Source organism: Panthera onca, chromosome F1 (assembly GCF_046562875.1).
Source record: "Panthera onca isolate mPanOnc1 chromosome F1, mPanOnc1 haplotype 2, whole genome shotgun sequence".
Classification (NCBI taxonomy): Eukaryota; Metazoa; Chordata; class Mammalia; order Carnivora; family Felidae; genus Panthera; species Panthera onca.
In genome coordinates this window covers 30,413,765-30,438,004 of record NC_138355.1, presented here as the reverse complement: position 1 = coordinate 30,438,004, position 24,240 = coordinate 30,413,765, and the positions used below count along the sequence as shown (strand labels likewise).

Below are 24,240 nucleotides of genomic sequence, written 5' to 3'. Positions count from 1 at the left end.
TAGGGAACTGGTCCAAGAACAATGTACACATATCTAATGGGGAAAGAGGTATTTCTTCTGCTAAAAAAACAAGGATACCCAAAAAGCTCTGGCAAGTGCTCAGGTCCTTCCTGGTACTCATGTTCTATTTTTCCAACATTTTCTTTATAAACCAATATTACTTTATTCAATAATTACTAAGCATCTACTGTATGTCAGATATTATTCGAGGCACTAGTGATACAACCAAATTGTAGTACCTGTATATGATAGTGTTGAGAATACAGACATGTAATCAACCAATTATAATACAAAGTGATTGCACTGTCATAACTTTTTGATGTGCTTAAGATCAGGGAGTTATAAGGGCGCCTGGGTGGCTCAGTCGGTTGAGCATTCGACTTCAGCTCAGGTCATGATCTCGCAGTTGTTGAGTTCGAGCCCCGCATCAGGCTCTGTGCTGCTGGAGCCTTCTTCGGATTCTGTGTTTCCCTGTCTCTCTGCCCCTCCCCTGCTTGCACACTCTCTCTCCCTCAAAATAAATAAACATTGGGGCGCCTGGGTGGCTCAGTCAGTTGAGCGTCTGACTTCAGCTCAGGTCACGATCTCACGGTCTGTGAGTTCGAGCCCTGTGTCAAGCTCTGTGCTGACAGCTCAGAGTCTGGAGCCTGCTTTGGATTCTGTGTCTCCCTCTCTCTCTGCCCCTCCCCTGCTCATGCTCTGTCTCTCTCTGTCTCTCAAAAATAAATAAACATTAAAAAAAATTAAAATAAGTAAATAAATAAACATTAAAAAATTAAAAAAAAAAAAAGAATCTGACATTGGCTCAGGTCATGATCTCACTGTTTCTAAGTTGAAGCCCCCATTGGGCTCTGCGCTGACAGCTCAGAGCCTGGAGCCTGCTTCAGATTCTGTGTTTCCCTCTATCTCTCTGCCCATCCCCGGCTTGTGCTGTCTCTGTCTCTGTCTCAAAAATAAATAAACATTAAAAAAAATTTTTTTTTTTAAAAAAAGGAGCTATAAACTATTGGGAATCTCTAACTGGTTAGAGTGAAGGAAGGCTTCCTGGAGGAAGTAATGTGTAAGCTGAGGCCTAGGAAGGAGAATGAAGAAAGAAAACAGCATATAAAGAGACCAGGAGATGAGCAGTATATCAAGTTCTTCAAAGAAGCGGAGCTTGGCATACCAGGGAGGGTTATAAGCAAGCAGCATGCTGAGAAACAGTGGAGATGTAAGATCATGAAGGGCTTTACAGAGTATATTAAATTTAGATTTTAACTTAAAAACAAAAGTAAACAAGAAAACATCTGCAAATTAGCATTTTAGAAAGACTATCCAGACGAAAAGTTGAAAATATACTGAAGGATATCAAGATTAGAAGGAGAAACGGAGTTCAGAGCTGCTGAAATAATTTAAGAAGCCTGAACTAGTGTACAGGAAGTGTTGAAATAGAGCAGTGGGTAGGTTTGGAGATATACTTAGAAGGTAGAACCTAAAGGACTTGAATGGGTGTGAAAATTGAGAGAAGAATCAAGGATGATTCCTAGAAAACTGGTTGGATGATGGTGCCAATTATGGTGAGGGGTAGCGGCAGTTGTTGAGAGACAGTAGGGTTCAGCATAAGATGATGTGACTTGAAGTGTCTGAAGGATAGCTAAGAAGAGTTCTATGTTTTTGGATCTACTGACTAAGATCTGAGTTGGTGATAAAGATTTCTTCTATTCTCTATGAAATGAGAGGTAATCTGAGAATGAAAAGGACCATAAGACTTTTCAGGCAAAATTAAAGATGCATACCATGATTTATGATAATATCAGGGTTGTATACTTTTTTTTTTCTTCCTAGCTTTGCCCAGAGACTAGGTGTATATGTGCAAAAGGCAGGTAACTGGGTTAATCAGAATTAGGCTTTTTCCAGGTGGCTGTAACAGTGGAAATAGAGGGAATGGAGATGAGGCTGAGGATAATAGCATGAGAATGGGAGAAGATGAAATGGGAGAAGGTAGATTAGCAGAGAAACTAAAGATATCTTCTAGGTGAAATAAGAGATTTAGATGAAATGGAGAGTGTGGTCAGAACTAAAAATTTCAGATTTAATGAAAAGAGCCAGGATGAGTGCATAAGGCCTAGGGAGTTGGACCAAAATGGATATATATGGCAACAAATGTTACATAAAGAAAAGCATTTTATATCTAACACGCTAAATTAAAAAGCAAACACCTAAAACAAAACGAGGATACCCACTTCTATCGACACAGTACTAGAAGGCCTGGTTAGATCAACTAAGCAAGAAAAATAAAGGAATCCTGAGGTGCCTGGCTGACTCAGTCATTAGAGCGCAAGACTCCTGATTTTGGGGTCGTGAGTTTGAGCTCATGTTGGGTGTAGAGATTACTTAAAAAAAAAAAAAAAAGAAAAGGAATGTCAACTGTAAAAGAAGAAGTAAAATGATCTCTATTCATAGACAACATGATCTTATATGTAAAAAACCCTAACGATCCCACAAAAATCTGTAAGAACTAATAAATGAATTCAGCATTATTATAGGATACAAAACAAACATGCAAAAATCAATTGTGTTTCTGAACACTAACAATGAACAATCCAAAAAGGAAATTTAGAAAACAGTTTCATTTACAATAGCATCAAAAAAGAAAAAGAAATTTAGGAATAAACTTTACCAAGGAGGTGAAAGAAATATACACTGAGAGCCACAAAATGTTGCCTAAAGAAATTCGAGACACCAATAGATGGAAAAACATCTCACAGATTGGTAGACTTAACATTAAGATGTCAATACTCCCCAAAGTGATCTACAGATTCAATGTAATCCTTATGACAATCCCAATGACATTTTCTTGCAGAAAAAAAAAATCATCCTATCAAGCAACCCAGAATAGCCAAACAGTCTTGAAAAGGAAAAACAAGGGGTACCTGGGTGGCTCAGTCAGTTAAGCATCCAACTCTTGATTTTGGCTCAGGTCACGGTCTCATGGTTCAGTTCATGGTATTAGGCTACGCACTGTTAGCACAGAGCCTGCTTGGGATTCTATCTCTCTTCCCGCCCCTTCCTTGCTCACACATGGGCACGTGTACCCTCTCTCAAAATAAATACACTTAAAAAAAAAAAAGAAAATACACTTAAAAAAAAAAAGTTGGAGGTCTCACACTTCCTGATTTCAAATTTTACTACAAAGCTACAGTAAATCAAACAAGTGTGGTAATGGCATAAAGACAGAAATATAGACCAACAGAATAGAGTAGAAAGCCCAAAACCTTACAGATATGATCAAATTACTTTTGACAAGGGTTCCAAGACTATTCAATGGGGAAAAGACATTTCAACAAATGGTGCTGAGAAAACGGACTATCCACATGCAAAAAAATGAAACTGGACCCCTATTTTATACCACATACAAAAACTAACTCAAAATGGGTCAAAGACCTAAACATATGGGCTGAAATTATAAAACTCTTAAAGAAAACATAGGCAAAGAGCTTCAAAACATTGAATTTGGCAATGATTTCTTGCATATGATACCAAAAGCACAGGCAATAAAAGAGAAAGGTGGCCTTCATCAAATTTAAAACTGTTGTCCATCAAAGGACCCTACCAATAGAGTGGAAGACAATTCACAGAATGGGAGAAAGTATTTGCAAATCATTTATCTGACAAGGGACTGACATCCAGAATATATAAAGAATTCTTACAGCTTAACAATAAAAACACAAACAACTCAATTTAAAAATGGGCAAAGGACATAAACAAAGTGATATACAAATGGTCAATAATCACATGAAAAGATGTTCAACATCACCAGTCATTAGGGAAGTGCATATCAAAACCACAATGAGATACCATTTCTCACTCATTACGATGCCTATTATCAAAAATACAAAAAATAACAAGTGTTGGTAAAGATGTGAAGAAATTGGGACACTTATGCATGGCTGATACATAATGGTGCAGCCACTGTGTAAAATAGTATGGTGATTCCTCAAAATATTCAATAAAGAAGTACCTCATGACCCGGCAATTCCAATTCTGGGTATATACTCAAGACACACAAAGGTAAGGACTCAAATTTGCTACCTATGTTCATAGCATATTAATCACAATAGTCAAAAGAATAAAGAAACTCAATGTTATAGATGAATATTTGGATAAGCAAAATGTGGTATATATGTATAATGACATTTAGTTTTATTTAAAAAAAAATTTTTTTTTAACGTTTATTTATTTTTCAGACAGAGAGAGACACAGCATGAACGGGGGAGGGGCAGAGAGAGAGGGAAACACAGAATCGAAAGCAGGCTCCAGGCTCTGAGCCATCAGCCCAGAGCCCGACGCGGGGCTGGAACCCGCGGACCGCGAGATTGTGACCTGAGCCGAAGTCAGACGCTTAACCAACTGAGCCACCCAGGCGCCCCGACATTTAGTTTTAAAAAGAAAGGAAGTTTTGACACATGCTACCAACATGGATGATCCTTGAAAATATTAAGTGAAATAAGTCAGTCACAAAAGGACAAATATTATATAATTCCACTTATATAAGGTACTTAAAATAGTCAAATTCATGAACGTAGAAAGTAGAATGGCAGTTGCTAGGAGCTGGGGGTATGGGGAGTTAGTTATGAATTCAGAGTTTCAGTTGGGGAAGAAGAAAAGTTCTGGAGATGGATGATAGTGATGGTTGGACAATGTGGATGTACTTAATGCCACAGAACTGCACACTTAAAAATGGTTAAAATGGTAAATTTTATGTTATGCACATTTAAAACAATAAAAACAAATAAGAAAGAAAACAGGAGGACAAATCTTAATGACCTTATACTTGGCAATGGTTTCCTAAGTATGATACCAAAAGCACAACCAACAAAAAGAAAGAATAGAAAAAAAAGAAAAAGAAAAAAAAACTGAAATCAAGATTCAAAACCTGTGCACCAAGTGACACTATCAAAAAGTGAACAGATAACCCACAGAAAAGGAGAAGGTATCTGCAAATCATGTATCTGACAGTGGTCTACTATCCAGAATATATAAAACACTCCTACATCTTAACAAAAAGACAAGCAACTCAATTTTAAAAATGGTGAAAGGTTTGAACAGACATTCCTCCAAAGGAAATACAGAAATTGTTAACAAGTATATGAAAAGATATCAACATCATTAGTTGTTAAGGAAATGCAAATCAAAATCAAGCACAATGAGATATCACTTCACTCCACTAGGATGGCTGTTAAAAAAAGAACATAACAAGTACTGGCAAAGCAGTGGAGAAATTAGAACCCCAATGCATTGCTGGTGGGAATGTAAAATGGTGCAATTTCTGTAGAGAACAGTTTGTAGAGGTTCCTTAAAAACATCAAATTACCATACAACTCTGAAATTCTACTCTTAGGTACAGAATCAAAAGAACTGAAAACAAGCGTTCAAACAAAAACACACGCATTAACTGTTCATATCAATTGTTCATGCCAAAAAAAATGGAAATGATCCAACTCTTCATCAACTGATGAAGAGATAAACAAAATGTGGTATTATCCATATGATGGTATAATATTTAGCCATAAAAAATGAAGTACTGTCACATGCTACATGGATAAACCTTGAAAACATTATGCTAAGCGAAAGAAGCCAAACACAAAGGCTACATATTTTATGATTCCATTTACATGAGATATCCAGAATAGGCAAATCCATTGAAACAGAAAGATTAGCTATTGGCAAGATCTGTGAAGAGGGGGAAATAGGGAGTGACTGTTTAATAAGTACAAGGTTTCCTTTTGGGGTGATGAAAATGTGAAACAAGAAAGTAGTGACGGTCACACAACACTGTTAAGTGTATGAATGCTAATAAATTGTACACTTTAAAGTGGTTAATATGGTGAATTTTATGTTGTGGGGGTTTTACCTCAATTTTTTAAAAAACTCCCTCATCATCACTCTTACCTGGCAGTTAATATCAGCTCTATATTGTAGCAAGACTGTGACTAGTTCTTTATGTCCTCGATCACACGCCCAATGGAGTAGAGTTCTGCCCTAAAAACACAAAAATTGAGATAAATGAATTTCTTAATCCAGTTATGAGGCCATGTAAAATACTTTTTTTTTGGTTGAGAATTGTATTTTTATTTATTTTATCTTACTTGAGTAATGTTACATACAATGTTACATTAGTTTCAGGTGTACACCATAGTGATTCAACTTCTCTATATGTTATGCTATGCTCACCACAAGCATAGCTACCATCTGTCACCAGGCAATGTTATTACAAGATCACTGACTATATTCCCTATGCTGTGCCTTTAATTCCTGTGATTTACTGATTCCATAACTAAAAGTCTGTATCTCCCACTCCCCTTCACCCATTTTTCCTATAACCCCACCCCCTTCCTTCTGAGAGCCATCAGTTTGTTCTCTATATTTATAGGTCTGAGTCTGCTTTTTGTTTATTCATTCGTTTTTGGATTCCACATGAGTGAAATCGTATGATATTTGTCTTTATTAGTCTGATCTATTTCACTTAGCATAATACCCTCTAGGTCCATCCATATTGTCTTGCCAAATGGCAAGATCTCATCCTTTTTTACAAGAGCATAATTCCTGTGTGTGTGTGTGTGTGTGGGTGTGTGTGTGTACATATAGATATACCACACCTTCTGTATTCATTCATCTATCAATGGACACTTAGGATGCTTCCATATCTTCGCTATTGTACATAATTCTGCAATAAACATAGGGGTGCATATATCTTTTCAAAGTTGTGTTTTCATTTTCTTTGAGTAAATACCCAGTAGAGAAATGACTGGATAATATAGTATTTCTATTTTTAAGTTTCTGAGCCTCCATACTGTTTTTCACAGTAGCTGCATCAATTTACATTCCACCAACAACGCAGGAGGGTTCCTTTCCCTCCACATCCTCAACAGCACTTATATTTTCTTGTTTTTTATTTTAGCCACTCTGTCAGGTGTAAGGTGATATCTCATTGCAGTTTTAATTTGATTTTCCCTGATTACTAATGTTGACCATCTTTTCATGTGTCTATTGGCCATCTATATGTCTTTGGGAAAATGTTTATTCAGGTCCTCTGCTCACTTTTTAATTGGGTTGTTTACTTTTTTTTAGTGTTCAGGCATATGAGTTCTTTATATATTTTGGATATTAACCCCTCATTGGATATATCACTTGGAAATATCTTTTCCCATTCAGTAGGTTGCCTTTTTGTTTTGCTTTGCTATGCATAGCTTTTTATTTCGCTATAGTCCCAATAGTTTATCTTTGCTTTTGTTTCCCTTGTCTTAGGAGACTTATCTAGAAAAATGTTGCTATGGTTGATGTCAGTGAAATTACTGCCTGTGTTTTCTTCTAGGATTTTTAGGATTTCAGATCTTACATTTAGGTCTTCAATCAATTTTGAGCTTAATTTTGTGGATGGTGTAAGAAAATGGTATAGTTTCATTCTTTCATATGTAGCTGTCTACTTTTCTCAGCACCATTTACTGAAGAGACTATCTTTGCCCTATTGTATATTTTTGTCTTTATCATAGATTGTCCATAAGAGCATGGGTTTATATTTGAGCTGTTTCATTGATCTATGTGTCTATTTTGTACCATTACCATACTGTTTTGAATACTACAGCTATGTAGTATATCTTGAAATCTAAAATTATGATACCTACAGCTTTTTCTTTCTCACAATTGCTTTGGTTATTTGGGCTCTTGTGTGGTTCCATCCAAATTTTAGGATTATTTGTTCTCATTCTGTGAATAATATTGTTGGTATTTTGATAGGGATTGCACTGAATCTGTAGATTGCTTTGCGTTGTATGAACATTTTAACAATATTGATTCTTCCAATCCATGAGCGGAAGATAGGTTTCCATTTGTTTGTGTTGTCTTCAATTTCTTTCATTAATGTTTTATAGTTTTTAGAGTACAGGTCTTTTATCTCCTTAGTTAAGTTTATTCCTAGGTATTTTATTATTTTTGGTGCAATTGTAAATGAAATTATTTCTTAATTTCTCTGTTACTTTGTTATTAGTATACAGAAACACTATTGATTTCTGGAGATTAATTTTATATCTTGTAACTTCACTGAATTCATTTATCAGTTCTAATGGTTTTTATGGTGGAACCTTTAGGGTTTTCTATGCATAGTATCATCTCATCTGCAAATAGTGACAGTTTAACTTCTTCCTTACCAATATGGATGCCTTTTATTTCTTTTTCTTTGTCTGATTACCACGGCTAGGATTTCTAGTACTATGTTGAATAAAGTGGTGAGAGTGGATATCCTTGTCTTGTTCCTGATCTTAGAGGAAAACTCTGTTTTTCACATGAGTATCATGTTAGCTGTCAGTTTTTCATACATGCTTTTTCTTATGTTGAGGTATTTTCTCCCTAAACCCACTTTGCTGAGTTTCTGTCATGAACAGACGTTAAATTTTGTCAAATGCTTTTTCTACATCTATTAAGATGATATGATTTCATCCTTCATTTTGTTGATGTGGTATATCATGTTGATTAATTTATGAATCCTGAACCATCCTTGCATCCCCAAAATAAATCCCACTTGATCGTGGTGAATGATCCTTTTAATGTATTATGAATGTGGTTTGCTAATATTTTGCTGAGGATTTTTGCACCTGTGTTCATCATGAAGATTGAACCATAGTTTTCTTTTTTGGTGGCATCTTTGTCTAATTTTGGTGTCAGGATAGCACTGGCCTCGTAGAATGTATTTTAAAGTTTTCCTTCCCCTTCTATTTTTTGGAATAGTTTAAGGACAGTAAGAATTAACTCTTTAAATGTTTGATAGAATTCACCTATGGATCTATCTGGTCCTGCACTTTATTTTTTTCATAGTTTTTTGATCACCAATTTACTAGAGTTTCAGATTTTCTATTTCTTCCTGATTTAATTTTGGAAGAGTGTATGTCTATAGGAATTTATCCACTTTCTCTAGGTTGGCCAATTTGTTGGCATATAATTTTTCATAGCAGTCTCTTAAAATCATTTGTATTTTTGTAGTGTCAATTGTCACTTCTCTTTTATTTCTCACTTTATTTATTTGGGTCTTTTTATTTATTAATTTTTCTTAAGGAGTCTGGATAAGTGTTTATCGATTTTATTTATCTTTTCAAAGAAACTCCTCCTGGTTTCATTGTGTTTTCCTCGTTTTCTTTTCTTTTTTTAGTCTTTAGGTCATCAAGTCATTTCTTTCTGCTCTGCTCTTTATTATTTCCTTTCTTCTATTCACTTTAGGCTTTGTTCTTCTTTTTCTAGTTCTTTTAGGTGTATGGTTAGATTGTTTATTTGAGCTTTTTCTTGTTTCTTGAGGCAGGCCTTTATTGCTATATATGTCCTTCTCAGAACTGCTTTTGCTGCATCCAAAAGATTTTGGACCTTTGTGTTTTCATTTTCATTTGTCTCCATGTATTTTTTTTTTCTTGACTTCGTTGACACTTTGGCTGTTTAGTACTATGTTGTTTAGACTCCACGTGTTTGTGTTTTTTCCAGTTTTTTTCTTGTAACTGATGTCTAGTTTCATACCATTGTTGATGAGAAAAACGCATGGTGTGACTGCAATGTTCTTAAGTTAATTGAGACTTGTTTTGTGGCTTAACACAGGATCTGTTCTGAAGAATATCCCATGTGCACTTGAAAAGAATGTACATTCTATTGTTTTTGGATGGAATGTTCTATATACATCTATTATAGCCATCTGGTATACTGTGTCATTCAAATATACTGCTTCTTTATTGATTTTCTGCCTAAAACTATCCATTGATGTAAGGGGGGGTGTTAAATTTCCTACTATTACTGTATTACCATCAATTCTCTCTTCATGTCCATTAGCATTTGCTTTATGTATTTAGGTGCTCCAATGTTAGGTGCATAGATATTTACAATTCTTATATCTTCTTATTGGATTGATCCCTTTATCATTATGTAATGATGCTCTTCTATGTTCTATTAGTCTTTGTTTTAAAATCTATTTTGTCTGATAGAAGTATTGCTATCCCAGCTTGCTTTTTGCTTCCATTTGAATGGTAAATGTTTTCCCATCTTTTCACTTTCAGTCTGTATCTTTAGATCAGAGGTGAGTTTCTTATAGGCAGCATATAGATTTTTTTTTTTTTTATTTCTTTTAATGTTTGTTTATTTTTGAGAAAGAGAGAGACAGAGCACGAGCAGGGGAGGGGCAGAAAGAGAGACACACACACAGAATCCGAAGCAGGCTCTAGGTTTTGAGCTGTCAGCACAGAGCCCGACATGGGGCTTGAACTCATGAACCGTGAGATTATGACCTGAGCTGAAGTCAGACGCTTCAAGGACTGAGACACCCAGGCGCACCAGATGGGCCTTTTTTTTTATTCATCTTGTCACCCTGTGTCTTTCAAATGGAGCATTTAGGCCATTAAAGTAATTATTGATAGGTATGTACTAAAAGATACAATGTCTTAAGAAAGACAAAGTAATATGTAAAACTGTAGGTTGATTATCCTAAGCATGGTTGATATAAAATGTTCTATGGAAAGAAGGTAGACTTTTCTAAATTAATTGGAACTCCTGAGTTGTACTCTGGAATCCATTATGCACTAGCCCAATGACTTACTTCAGCCTGATCCATTTCCTCACCTACGGAGTGAAGAAAAGGATACTACTAAAACAGTAACACCAATAGTATTTGTTGAATGAATGAGCTATAAGATAATGCCTTATTAATTTTAAAGTAGTTTGCACATGTAAAGAATAGTTTTCTTGAATTATTATAGTTACTTCTTCTGGTGAAAGAAACCTTGTGGATAAAATATGAATACTTAAATGTAGGTAGAAATCATAATCAGTATACCTAAATTTACCCAAATATATTCCTTAAAATGCAAGAAAATTTAATCAGTTTGAAACTAAGCATTGCTCATTAATATCCCAAATTTCACTCTGAAATATCTAAAAAAACACTAACACAGTCTGCTAGTGCCTATCTTCAGATGTTGCACTTGCAAAACAGAATAGATGATAAACTGTTAGGAGAACAAGTCCTAAATATGAAACACTAGTTTTAATCATTGTCTACCTAAGACTCACAGTCACTATCAACAGGTTAATTCTATTATTCACGGTCAGAAAATCTTGATTTAGTTAATTAAAGAAGCTCACTTGGTCTAAAGAATAAAAAAAACTCCTAGAAGCTAAGGGCTTTTCTGAAGAAATGAGTGATGCATAGTTTAACACTATTCTTTGAGGGTGGTAGTGATGTCATTTTTAAAGAATGGAATGTTTTTCTACATTAAGTAGAAATCTCTATGTCATTTTAGAAAAGATTTAAGAAGATGTAAGTTGGGACAAAGATGGTTTTAAAAGTAAAAACCACCTTTCAAGAAAGCTTTTCTAAACCCACTTTTTACTCTTTGTCTTTCAGACTCTGTTCAAGCACCTAGTAGTTCAACTAATTAAACCAGGTCTATTCTTGAAACAAACAAACAAAACAAAGCCAACTTCTTCCCTACAAATTATCCTTCTTTTTTTCTTTCATTTACTCAATTTGTTTATATTTACTTGTGAATATGTTTTCCTATAGGCTTACACAAAATCCAAAGAGGCAGGAAATAAGAAAATTTTTAAATGTGGGCAAATTATTCACAATTTGTTATAGTAAGCTATTTTGTTCAGAGCCCAGTAAGAATTTTGTTTAATGAAGACAGTTCTAAAAACTAAGTAAAAAATGTGTTGTTGAGTAAAGAGTCTCATATGTTAAAATTTCTGTAGCTCTTAATGTGTAGTGACCTGCTGTTATTAAGGCACGAATTCCAAAACCCTTAATATGGACAATCAGATATCCTAATAAGACTCGGGAAAAATACCAATGTATAAAGTATTCTATAGTTCTATTTAACTGTTTCATAGCTTTTACATTAAAAGAATCAGATAGAATTTCAAAGTCTCCATCTACAACCTAATTTTAAGTGTACATTTTACGGCTATGAAGTTAAACTATTAATAAGAATTACTGCATAGTCAAAACGATGTGTGATATACTTACACAGAACACCTACCAAAATACCTAACAGTGAAGTAAGAAAACATAGTATTAATAAATCTAGTACTTTTACCTCAAACTGTACAGATAATTTCTACTTCTTAACCAAGTTCCTGATTTCTCCTTAGGTTTAACCCAGTAGGGTTATATCGACTAATGCTAAAATATAAATCTTTAGCTGTTGCGATGGGAAAGCAGACAAGCAACACATTTTACTGTTAATGGGAGATATATTTTAAATTTCCCATATGTGGTGCCAAAAATTTACTTTAAGAGAAACACCTATGACTGGACCTCAGTAGTGATTTTCACTTTAGATATATTTTCCAGAACAGTAGCACGAGTATAGCAATGTTTTAAGAGGATGATGTGCTCTCAGACATTTACACTATGCTTTTTAATACGTTTTTTGACCTGTGATGTAATTAATTTTTGTAACACATTATTTTAATGGTACACTAATTAACCTTGAATTAGAATGAATTCCCTGACAATGACTTTCTGTAGAAGTGCTGAAAATATCTACATTAAGACCACCTAATGATTAATATCTTTATGCAGTATTAAGAAGCTCAAAACAAGAGCAAGATTAAACATACTTGTAAATAAGCAAAGATAAATCAGGCTTTGGAATTTTTGCTTTCAAAATGTTCTATACTTAAAAGAACAAAGACCAGCACAACCAGGTGTCGGAATGCAATAACTCTTTACTTCAAATTATAAAGTTCTCTTAAACATGCTCTAATTTGAGATTATTAATTCAAGTAATAACATAAGCAGTAATTTGCAAAGATGCGAACCTCAAAACCATTCAGGACAAAATCACAAAGTAAACACCTGTGGTTTCTTTTCTTTCTCTTTGTTAACCACAAACACATCTGGACCAACACAATGCAATTATTAAATTATTTTAGATACAGGATTTACATCTCTCCTCCAAAAGAAAAACCATGAATTAGGAGCACATTAAAGCTGTAGTTGCTTACAGACTATCCAAATTCATAAAGTAGTTTATGCATTTTTTATATAATTGCTTTATCTTCTATAAATGATAAAATCTCCTACACATTTTCAAATTAAATATATTTTTACTGCTACCACAAAAGGTGACAATCTTTGTTTCTAGTTTTAACAACTCTCTTAAAAAATATCTTACAAGTATTTAGGAGATTAGAGGGGAAGCCATTATTAAAAGGAATCTGTGGCCATAAGAAGACTTACAAGCACTATTTGGAGAGCTCCGGATAAATTCTGGAATTCAAATACAGTTAACACACAGGGGGTAAAAAAGAAAAGAGTTCTCATCTGTTAACCACGGGTGCAGATACTGTCCTACCTCAGACAGATGAATGACTTAAGTGCTTGGAAAGTGCAGCGTGGCAGCTAACCTATTAAGTGGTATTACTTTCATACCTTCTCGAAAATACAGAGCAGGTCTTAATATTTTAAATGCTTCTTTGATATCCTTAGTTACTTGCCCTTATAAACTGTAGAATTTTTTAAAACTAGATTTTCTCCTGATGTACAAATTAAACAAAAAGAGAATACATTATAAAATGAGTCTTGATGTTCTTATAGTATTTTGTGAACAGACACAAAACACACACCATACAAAAACAAAAACCTGGCAAAATGGGTATGTTTAAATTTCTAAGAGTTGTCACTTGCCATTCTGTGCAAATGAAATATGGTAAACAAATCGACTTGAATTTCTCTCTGCAAAAGAACTGTATTTAAATTGACAATTGTAGTAGAGGCTGACGTCAGCTACCAATAACCTTCCATGTCTCTATCTCCTCTATCCTATCCTTATCTTCCACCTTTTGCTGCTGCTGTAGCAGCTGGCTACAGTGACAATTCCTCACCTGCAAGCACCAGAAACCACACAATGTCACAATCCCTCTCAATAATGAATCGACAATGTTGTTTCAAAAACTTAAATACAGGGGCGCCTGGGCAGCTCAGTCGGTTAAGTGTCCAACTTCGGCTCAGGTCATGATCTCACGGTTTGTGAGTTCGGGCCCGGTGTCGGGCTCTGTGCTGACAGCTTGGAGCCTGTAGCCTGCTTCGAATTCTGTGTCTCCCTCTCTCTCTGCCCCTCCCCTGCTCATACTCTGTCTCTCAAAAATAAATAAATGTTAAAAAAAATTAAAAAACAAAAAACAAAAAACTTAAATACAGGATTAGGACTGGGAGGCAGTTTAAGGTCTCCAAATGTACCTAGCATGGAAGCCAGCGGCTCCCTGTAGGATAATTTATTTACCAGCATTAAGAAGAACACCACACACCAATATGTGTGATACATATTTAAAATGAGCAACTACTTGATCTCTTTCACTGGCTAAGATCTAAGGTAAAGAGAAATGGTGTTGCTGTTATCAGGGAATTGAGAAGGATTTAAAACAAAAAATCTTTTCACAAGGAGTTACTAAGCCATGCTGGTAGCAACTTAAGAGTGAAGAAATAAGTAAAGGAGATATTACTTTATCCTGTATAAAATAAGTAATAATAGCAATAATAAGTTGCCATGAAAACAGCCCATGTGTCCATCACAAGACAATAGATTAAGTAATAATATATTATTTTGAGGGACTATTATTTGGCAATATAAAAAAAAAAAGAATTGATCTACACAACAAAATGGGTGAATCTCAAAAACATTACACTAAATGGAAGAAAACTTACACAAAAAGTATTATGATTCCATTTATATAAAGTTCTAGAACACATAAAATCAATCTATGTAGAAAAAGTGTTAGAAGTTACCTTTCTGGAATTAGAAGAACAAACCAGCTGGGAAGGGGCATGAGGGAAATTTCTGGGGGTGATAGTAATGTTCTATATCTTGACAGGAGCTTCAGTAACATAGGTATATGCATTTATCAAAATTAATCGAATGTGCAGTTAAGACTTGTGCATTTCACTGTTTGTAAATGCTATCTTAAAAATCAAACTAATACTGAATTGTAGTTAATGATATGATGCTGAAGCATTTAGATGGAAGCAAAATACTCTGAAATGCATCAAATGAGATAGATCAATTGATGGATAGAAAGGTGGATAGATACTTATAAAGCAAGCATAGTAAAATATTGGTAGAATCTAGGTGGTAGGTATATAGATGTTCACTGTAAAACCCTTTCAACTTTGTTGTACATTTAAAACTTTTCATAATAAAGTGCTGGGAAAAAATGAAACAAAAATTTGTTACACCCACATTCACAGCAAAATTATTCATAACAGCCAAAATATGAAAGCAACTCAAGTGTCCAAGGACAGATATTTGGATAAACAAAATGTGGTATATACATACAATGCAATACTATATAAATACATATAAAAGGAAGGAAATTCTGACACACGCGAGAACATGGATGAACCTGAAGACGTTATGCTAAGTGAAACGAGCCAGTCATAAAGGACAAATATTTGTGGTCCCATTTACATGAGATATCTAAAGTAGTCAAATTCACAGAGACACAAAGTAGAATGGTGGTTGCCAGGGGGTGGAGATCAGGGAGGGATGGGGAGTTAGTGTTTAACCCAGAGTTTCAGGTGGAGAAGATGAAAAAGTTCTGTAGGTGGATGGTGGTGGTAGTTGCACAACAATGTGAACGTATTTAGTGCCACAGAACTGCACACTTAAAAATGGTTAAGATGGTAAATTTTATGTTATGTACATGTTACCACAATAAAAATAAATAAAAAGTAAGTTGCCAAAAAGAGCATAAGATTTAAACTACTTTTACTATTTTTCTGATTTTGTATTAATTCTGAGTTTCTGATGTAAAGTTAGGCTACATTTTGAAATGGTGCTGCTGCATTAATGCAAATGAAACTAATATGACAGTTTAGAATGCACTTCTCAATTATTAGTGTGAATGAACAAATTCCTTCAAATTACTATTTAAATCAAATAAATATACAACCAAAATAACATATACTCAAATGTAGAGAGTTATTTAAAAAAATACATTTTGTTCCTTTCTCAAATCCTAAATAAAACCATAAATTTAGCCTCAGTGTATGGACTCTGCTTGTTAGGTTTATGTTCTCAATTTTACCAGGTTTTTCAGCAGTTTCTAAGGCAAAAGCATGTAAATTATATTGTGATATGAGCCACAAATTCAAAACAAAGCAAGAAGGGAAAGGAATGAAGAGAAAGGTAACTTCCTTCAAAGCATTTGAAAGAATCAATAAACATGGAAAATGGTACAGAAAAGTTAACTACAAAACTTTTTTCTGTTATGGGAAACACAACGTCCTAATTACTGTATCAGCTGGAAACACCACACAATTTTCTCATATTAGAAATACATGTCTTACCAAACCACAAGAGACTCTTAAATACAGAGAACAAACTGAGGGTGGACAGGGGTGTGGGGAGAGGGAAAATGGGTGATGGGCATTGAGGACGGTACTTGTTGGGATGAGCACTGGGTATTGTATGTGAGCCAATCTGACAATAAATTATATTAAAAAAAAAGAAATACATGCTTTACTATATTAGTAATTACAGCTTGAATGAATTATACACACACACACACACACACCAGGAACTATACTTATTCATAATAAATTAACTTCATGATAAAATATGATTATTTTAAATACATTTTATATATAGGTTCATGTGCCATGATAGTTATAGATCCAAATATACATACATATATATTTCCAGCAGTATATGAGTGTTTATTTCAATATGTGGAAATGCAAGCAAGTCATTTATGACTATAAATTAAATTTCTATGATTTTGACTTATCATTTTATGACTATAATTAAATTTCTTTATGAGCTTATAGCAAATTTTAAGTGCAATAAATGTAATTTTTAGTCATCTAAGGGCAAGAATGAAATTGGGCTGAACTTGCTGGATGAACATTTTAAATAAAGTCATATACCACCCCAAAGAATCCTAGGCAATCAGTAATGAAATCTCTCAAGCTCAAATATCAAATAGATAGACACAAAGAACTGGATGTCCTTTCAAAACTGTAATTGTCACCCAACTTATTATAGCAGGGAAATGCCTTTTTTTTTTTAAATAAAGGGGTTAAAAGTATTTTGCTAGCAATTTAATTCTGACATTGCATACTTTTAGCTCATCATCAAGGCTTAACAAGTTGTTTTATTTGCTAGAGCTTTAAAAGTCATGAAGCAATACCATTTATTTTATTTAGGATGTTAAGTTTGATTCTAATTTTAAGCTCTCATTTCCCTCATGTTCTTAAATTAATTCATACCAATCCCTGATTAATAATAAAAGTCTTGCCATCAGTATTCAAGGCCCAGCCTGAGATGTCATGGCTGAGAGGGCAGAAATCTGCTTGGAGCAATGAGAGAACCCAACTGAATTCTTGGCGTCTCAGTCTATGAATGTGTAAGCACTTCATCTGTTCATGGAAACACAATGTTCTGGCAGGCTGGGGGTGAAGGTAGCTGCATGGGTAACAAACTGGAAGACCTGGGAAGCCATACTACACCAGAGTAACTGAATGACAGAAGCAATACATTTTATCAGGTCCTTTTATCTTTAAAAAAATTGTGTTAGTGGAAGCTATTTGTGTTCTAGACATTTTATTCCTATGACTGCTGTCCAATGATCTTTGCAAAGGTCATGTGTACATTTGCCTTTTAGGACTATTTGATAAAAGAAATTGTTGCAAATCAGAGCATAACACTAGCAGGGTCAACTGGAAATTGTACGTCCTTCTTAAATCCAGTGGCAAAAAGAACACTCTCTCAGACCCCCATTTCCACTTAGCAATTATATGTATTTGACAACTCTGATTTAGTTCCTGTCTGTAAAATGAGGATAGCATCTACTTACAGGATTGTTGGGAAGATAAGTGAAAATGCTCTGTGAACTAAAACACACACCATATAAAGTTTATTATTTGAAAGATGGAAAGTTCTCATAGGGAACATCTAGTACATGCACAATACATTCCAGGGAAAAAGTGACCTTGAAAAGTTAAGTGGACTTCGAGTTTCCAGTTCCAAATATAAGGAGGCTAAAAGTTGCCACTCCATCCTAACAACAAGCAAAATGCTGAACAGATTGAAAAATCAACTATTCTTGGATCCATAAGAGAGGGGAGGACACAGGGCAAATCACTGCCCCCAAGACTAAAGAGACAGACAGGTGACTCAACTTTGTAGAGCAGAGCTTCACAAGTGAAAACCACCCAAGGAACCAGTGCCAGGCAGAAAATATAATGACAAATTGCTAAAGGCTCAGTGCGGACAACTCTTGAGAGTTAAAAACTCCAGGGGGATCTACTCATGGTGGGGAAGGTAGAAATCTTTGTGAGATTTACCTCCAGGAGCTTGGCCAGGTTCCCAAAGTAACTTTCAAAGAAAACTCCCCTCCCACTTCTGGAGGGGAAAATGAATCCTTCTAAAATATGCCAGAGCACTCTGTTCTTAACAAGGTCTGCCTTCAGGGAAAACTAGTTAACTAGTGTCTAACTTGCTGGGGTATTATCAGAGCCAACTGACCTGGAGTAAGAGAAATACTCAAATCTAGCCCACTCTAGCCATCCTATTCCACCTAAGCAGGGAGGAAAAAAAGAAACACTTGTTGGGATTCACAGTCCAGACGCATAGACTCATTAAAGACTGAGACCTAATCACAGGACAACAGAGCCCTTCCCCTCCCCCACGCCTTGCCACCACATTACTAAAGGACTATTTTAAAAAGTTCCCTTTACCTGGTATATGATGTATAGCTATCAGTAAAAATTACAAAGCATACCAAAGGGCAAAAAACACAATTCAAAGACAGCAATTATTGGAACCAAACATGGCAAAGATACTGGAATTATCAGGCTAAGAATTTAAACTATGATTAATATGCTAAAAACTCTAACAGATAAAATGGACAGCATGCAAGAACAGATGGACAATGTAAGCAAGGAGATAGAAATCCTAAATAAGAACAAAAAGAAATGCTAGAGATTAAAAAAAAATAGTAACAGAAATAAAGAATGCCTTTGATGGGCTTACTAGTGGCCTGGATACAGCTAAGGAAAGAATCTCTGAGCTAGAGGATATATCCAACAGAATCCTAAAAAACTGAAAAGCAAAGAGAACAAAGACTGAAAAAAAACAGAATAGAACATCCAAGTACTGTGTAAAAACTACAAGAGGTGTGACGTATACATAATGGGGACACCAGAAGGAGAAGAAACAAAAGGCACAGAAGAAGAATATAAAACAATGACGATTTCCTGCAAATGAATGCTGCACACCAAGCCACAGATCCAGGAAGGTCAGGGGCGCATGGGTGGCTCAGTCAGTTAAGCATCTGGCTTCGGCTCAGGTCATGATCTCATGGTTCACAGGTTCAAGCCCTGTGTCAGGTTAGGCAATGATGGTGAGGAGGCTGTTTGGGATTCTCACTCTCTGCCCCTCCCCTGCTCTCACTTTCTCTCTCTCATGATAAATAAAAATAAGCCAAAAAAAAAATGTATATATACATGTAATATATATATATATACATGTAATATATATATATATATACATGTAATATATATTACATGTATATATATATATATTACATGTATATATATATATATTACATGTATATATACATGTAATATATATTTTGGGATTCTCACTCTCTGCCCCTCCCCTGCTCTCACTTTCTCTCTCTCATGATAAATAAAAATAAACATATATATATATATATATATATATATATGTCAAAAAACCTACACCTAGACACATTATTTTCAAATCATAAAAAGTCAAAGACAAAGAAAAATCCTAAAAGAAGGCAGAGGAAAAAAATCCTTACTTATAAATGAACAAAGATAAGAATTACACCTGATTCCTCCTCAGAAACCATGCAGACAATAAGAGAGTGGAGTGAAATATTTTAAGTGTTTTGAAAACAAGCTCCACCAACCTAGAATTATGTATCCTGAGAAATTCTCCTTCAACAATGAAGGCAAACAAAAATTGAGGGAATTTGTTGTCAGCAGACTTTGGAAAAAATGTTAAAAGAAGTTCTTTAGAAGGAAAATAATAACTTGGATCTACATAAAGAAAACGAGAAGAGAGAAGAAGCAATAAGTGAAGGCAAAATAAAAACTTTTGTTTTCATATTTTTCATCGATCTAACAGATAACAGTTTGTTATGTGTGTGTCCAGTATTAAGTACTTTATACATATTAACATAATCCTCAAAACAATGCTAACACAGGTACCATCACAATCCCCATTTTACACATTAGGAAACTGAGACACAGAATAAACGTGACAAAAGTCACATAGCTAGGAAATGATAGTGCAAGACTTGAACCCATGTAGTCAAGCTCACCACAATTATACTGTTTCTAATTATTCACTGAATCATTCATTAGTTCATCAAATATTTATTGAGCATGTGGAATATGCCAAAAACTCTGATAAAACATTTTCAACAAGGAAGATCTCAAAATGTTTATCTTTCTCAAGAAGCTACTGAAAGAAATGCACCATCAAGACTGTGAAACAAATAAAAAAGGAAGCTATTGAAGGAGACACTTCATCCAAACAAGGAAGTAAACAATAAAAGATAAAGACCCTGGATCCAGAAAACAGAAGAATCCAGGAGAGAAGGGAAGAGAATTCCCAGGACAGTGGTAAAGCATCATCCCAGGATGACATCTGTGCAACAGGCCTAGAGAGCAACCAATGGAGATTAAAGAAGAAAGGAGAGTTCCAGAAGGGCTATCACTAAAACAATATGGGATTGATTACCTGATGTGTTTGCACATCTGCAGAGAAGACCTCTTTTGGGCAATTTGAGGAAAGAATTAATGATAGAAACACAGAAGATATAACACAAAAAACCAAAAAAGAAGTAACTATTAGCCTTAAGAAAAACAGAATGCTGTGCCATGGTATATAGACTGCATTATTCATAATTTATAATTATTCATTTCCTTCCCACCATAATCAGAATAGGCTTTCTACCATACAGACTTGGGAGTTTGGCCTCATGACTTGCTTTGGCTGAAGGAATGTGAGTAGATGTGACACATGCTACTCCCACGCGGAAGTTTTAAATGTATGTGTGGGGTCTGATTCTGTCTGCCTTTGGTTCTGCCCCAGATAGTGTTTATCCACTAAGACTGGATCTCAGTATGAGAATGAGAAGACAGCTGAATTAAGATGAACTGAACCCAAATAAGGCTAGCAAACCCAGCTGAGCCTTGACTGATCCCAAACTCTTTTGAAATATGAGCAAGAAATAAATGTAGTTATTAGCCACTGAAATCTGGCTAACAGCAAAAGCTGACTAGTACATACAGTACCACTTATGGCTCAGCAATGAACATAATTTACATAGTAATAATAACATAATTACTTTATAGCTATATTACAATTATAAAATAATATTTTAACATTGATTCTATAGAGATGCAATCAGAAAGCTGAAACTAAAAGTTGTGATATAGTTGTTAGGAGGGTGGGGAGAGAAGGAGTGGGGAATATGAGTAAAACAGCTAAATCCTAATATAACATAGAGGAAAATCAGTAATGTCAAGAGATATAAGTATATTATTTAGAATTATGCAGGTAAATTGCAAAAGAAACAACTAAAAGAACTGAGTTTTTGCCTCAAGGGAGCTAGAATCAATGTGAGAAGGGTGCAAGCAAAGGAATATGTTTTTTTTGTTATAAGACTTATAGAACTAATTTTCTTTAAACTACCTGCATGTATTAATTTTATAAAAATCTTAACTCACAAGTACAAAAATAAAAAACAATAAAATCAAGGAAAGCAGTCACACCTGATTTAGTGGGACAAAAATGTAGTCTAATCCAGAAAGGCAAAAAAACCCATCCTAGTGGGAATCAAAAGACCTGGTTTTAGGGGCACCTGGGTGGCTCAGTCGCTTAAGTGTCTGACTCTTAATTTCGGCTCAGGTCATGATCTTACGGTTGGTAGGATTGAGCCCCATGTCGGGCTCTGCGAGGACAGTACAGAGCCTGCTTGGGATTCTCTCTCCCCCTCTCTCTCTGCCCCTCCCCTGCTCACACACGTGTGGACATGCAGGCCCTCTCTCTCAAAAATAGACATTAAAAAAAAAAAAAAAGCCTAAAAAAAACCCGACCTGGTTTTATTATTTCACAATCTACTTTTCTCCACCCACATCTCTCTTAGCTGTTTGTTTCATTACTTAGGGGAGAACACAACTGTTACTGGTCCCCCTTTACTGCAGAATTATAGTCTTATATTTTCAGTTCCAGATGTCATTGACAATATGTATTACAGGAAAGATATCGCCTGAAAATGAGGTAAAAATAAGGCCTAACCTGTATAAAGAGCTCTCAATTAATACATACATTGATTATTTATCTACTCCTCACATTATCTATGATCACTGCAAGAAGCACCTCCTAACAATCACCACCTTTCGGTCATTTCAATCATTTTACACTGCATTATCAAAGAGTAAGTAAAATGATTAAAACTGAATTAGTAAATTTTATTCCCTATTTTAACAACTGTAACTCAGGGACAGTTTAAGCTCTGTATGTAAACAGTTTTATTCACAAACCAAATAAATTAAAAAGTAATATATTTTACAAAATAATTTAGTACAGACTCCCTTTAAGTAGCGGGCTCACATTTAAATGAATGGATTTACCAAAATTCTGACACACAGTATTCTAGAAATATATTTACTGAGCAAAGGACAATATACTTGTTCAAAATGCAATGACAGTGGGGCGTCTGTGTGGCTCAGTTGGTTAAGCATCTGACTTCAGCTCAGGTCATGATCTCACGGTTTGCGAGTTCGAGCCCCACGCTAGGCTCCGTGCTGACAGCTCAGAGCCTGGCGCCTGCTTCGGATTCTATGTCTCCCTCTCTCTCTGACCCTCCCCCGTTCATGCTCTGTCTCTCTCTGTCTCAAAAATAAACAAACATTAGTGTTCGCTTCAGCAGCACATATACTAAAAATAAACAAACATTAAATTTAAAAAAATGTCTTTTAAATCTTTAAATAAAAAAAAGTACAATGATAGAAGTTGTGATGATAGAAGATGTGAAACGTATTTAAAAATATTTTTATATAATCTACAGATTTCACTTATTAAGTTAACAGTCTCTTCCTTTATTGTGAAGAAACAAGTTACTTGACTGCACCAAGCTTCAGCTAGTAACTTACACAACATCAACAGAAAGATGATGGACACATACATAGAAAGCATCTTAACTGAGTGACACTATCTCACATAAATATTCTGATACAATCTTACACTGTATTTTGAGTTGTAGTTCATAAGCCATTTCAAAAAAAAAACACTGGGGCAGAACAGCAGGCATAAAAAAATAATTAACAAGGCATGTTTTCCATACCTCTTCATCTTTCATATTCACATCCATATTTTTCGATTTGATGACTTTGGTTATATGGTCAATGTTGTTTTCCCTGCAGTAATCAAATATGTTTTTGTCTTCTTCCCTAATTAGAGTAAAAATAAAAAGTGTTTTACTAGGTAATTCATAAAAGTTACATATTTTTAACATAACTTGTTTACTGCTGACAAACATCAATGGAATTTCTGTTTTCATGAAGAATTTTACATGAACAATAATGGATTTTCCATAAGACATAATATATCCCATCTCTAAAGTTGTTAGCAACTATAATTACAGGGAAAAGTTTCATCTGCTTTAACAAGTTACACTAATACAATGATATAACACTTTAGTACATTTTTCTCAGCGCTCTTCCTCTCCCCAGTTCCTTTTTACACACTGACAGGCACAAATTTCCTGACTCAGAATTTTCAGTAGTAGCACTGCAGTAACAAGGTTACTTACTATTGTCTACACAGAGGTTTTAAAAAATCAGGACACAGCTTATTACTTTTCTTACAGGATAACAGAATAAGCTGATTGCTGCTACTCAAGTTCATGCAAACACACACACACACACACACACACACACACACACACAATCACACACACGCACACACACACACTAATGTAATTTTCTTAAAGGAAAGACAAAAAGCAATTTTCCTAAGGAAAAGATAATTAAAACATCACAGAATTCACAATCTTTTATGAGATATTAGAAGCAAAGACTAGGAAGAAAAACTGGGAAGCATACTATGTACAAGTGCTCTTCTAAGTATACTGATCGACTAAATTCATTCACTCTTATCCAACAACTTCACACAAAAAAGAAACAGGTAAGGA

General features: G+C 34.8%; 1 protein-coding gene across 5 annotated transcripts in view; it reads right to left on the bottom strand.

Moving 5' to 3' along the window:
• The window catches only part of ACBD6 (acyl-CoA binding domain containing 6), a 204,990-nt gene that overhangs the window by 94,844 nt on the left and 85,906 nt on the right, over positions 1 to 24,240 (bottom strand). For all 5 annotated transcript variants that reach the window (XM_060643807.3, XM_060643809.3, XM_060643808.3 and 2 more), the window contains 2 exons: positions 23,392 to 23,497; positions 5,932 to 6,021 (listed from right to left, as the gene is read on the bottom strand). In XM_060643807.3, the coding sequence (XP_060499790.1) occupies positions 5,932 to 6,021; positions 23,392 to 23,497 (196 nt within the window). The remainder of the gene's footprint in view (positions 1 to 5,931; positions 6,022 to 23,391; positions 23,498 to 24,240) is intronic.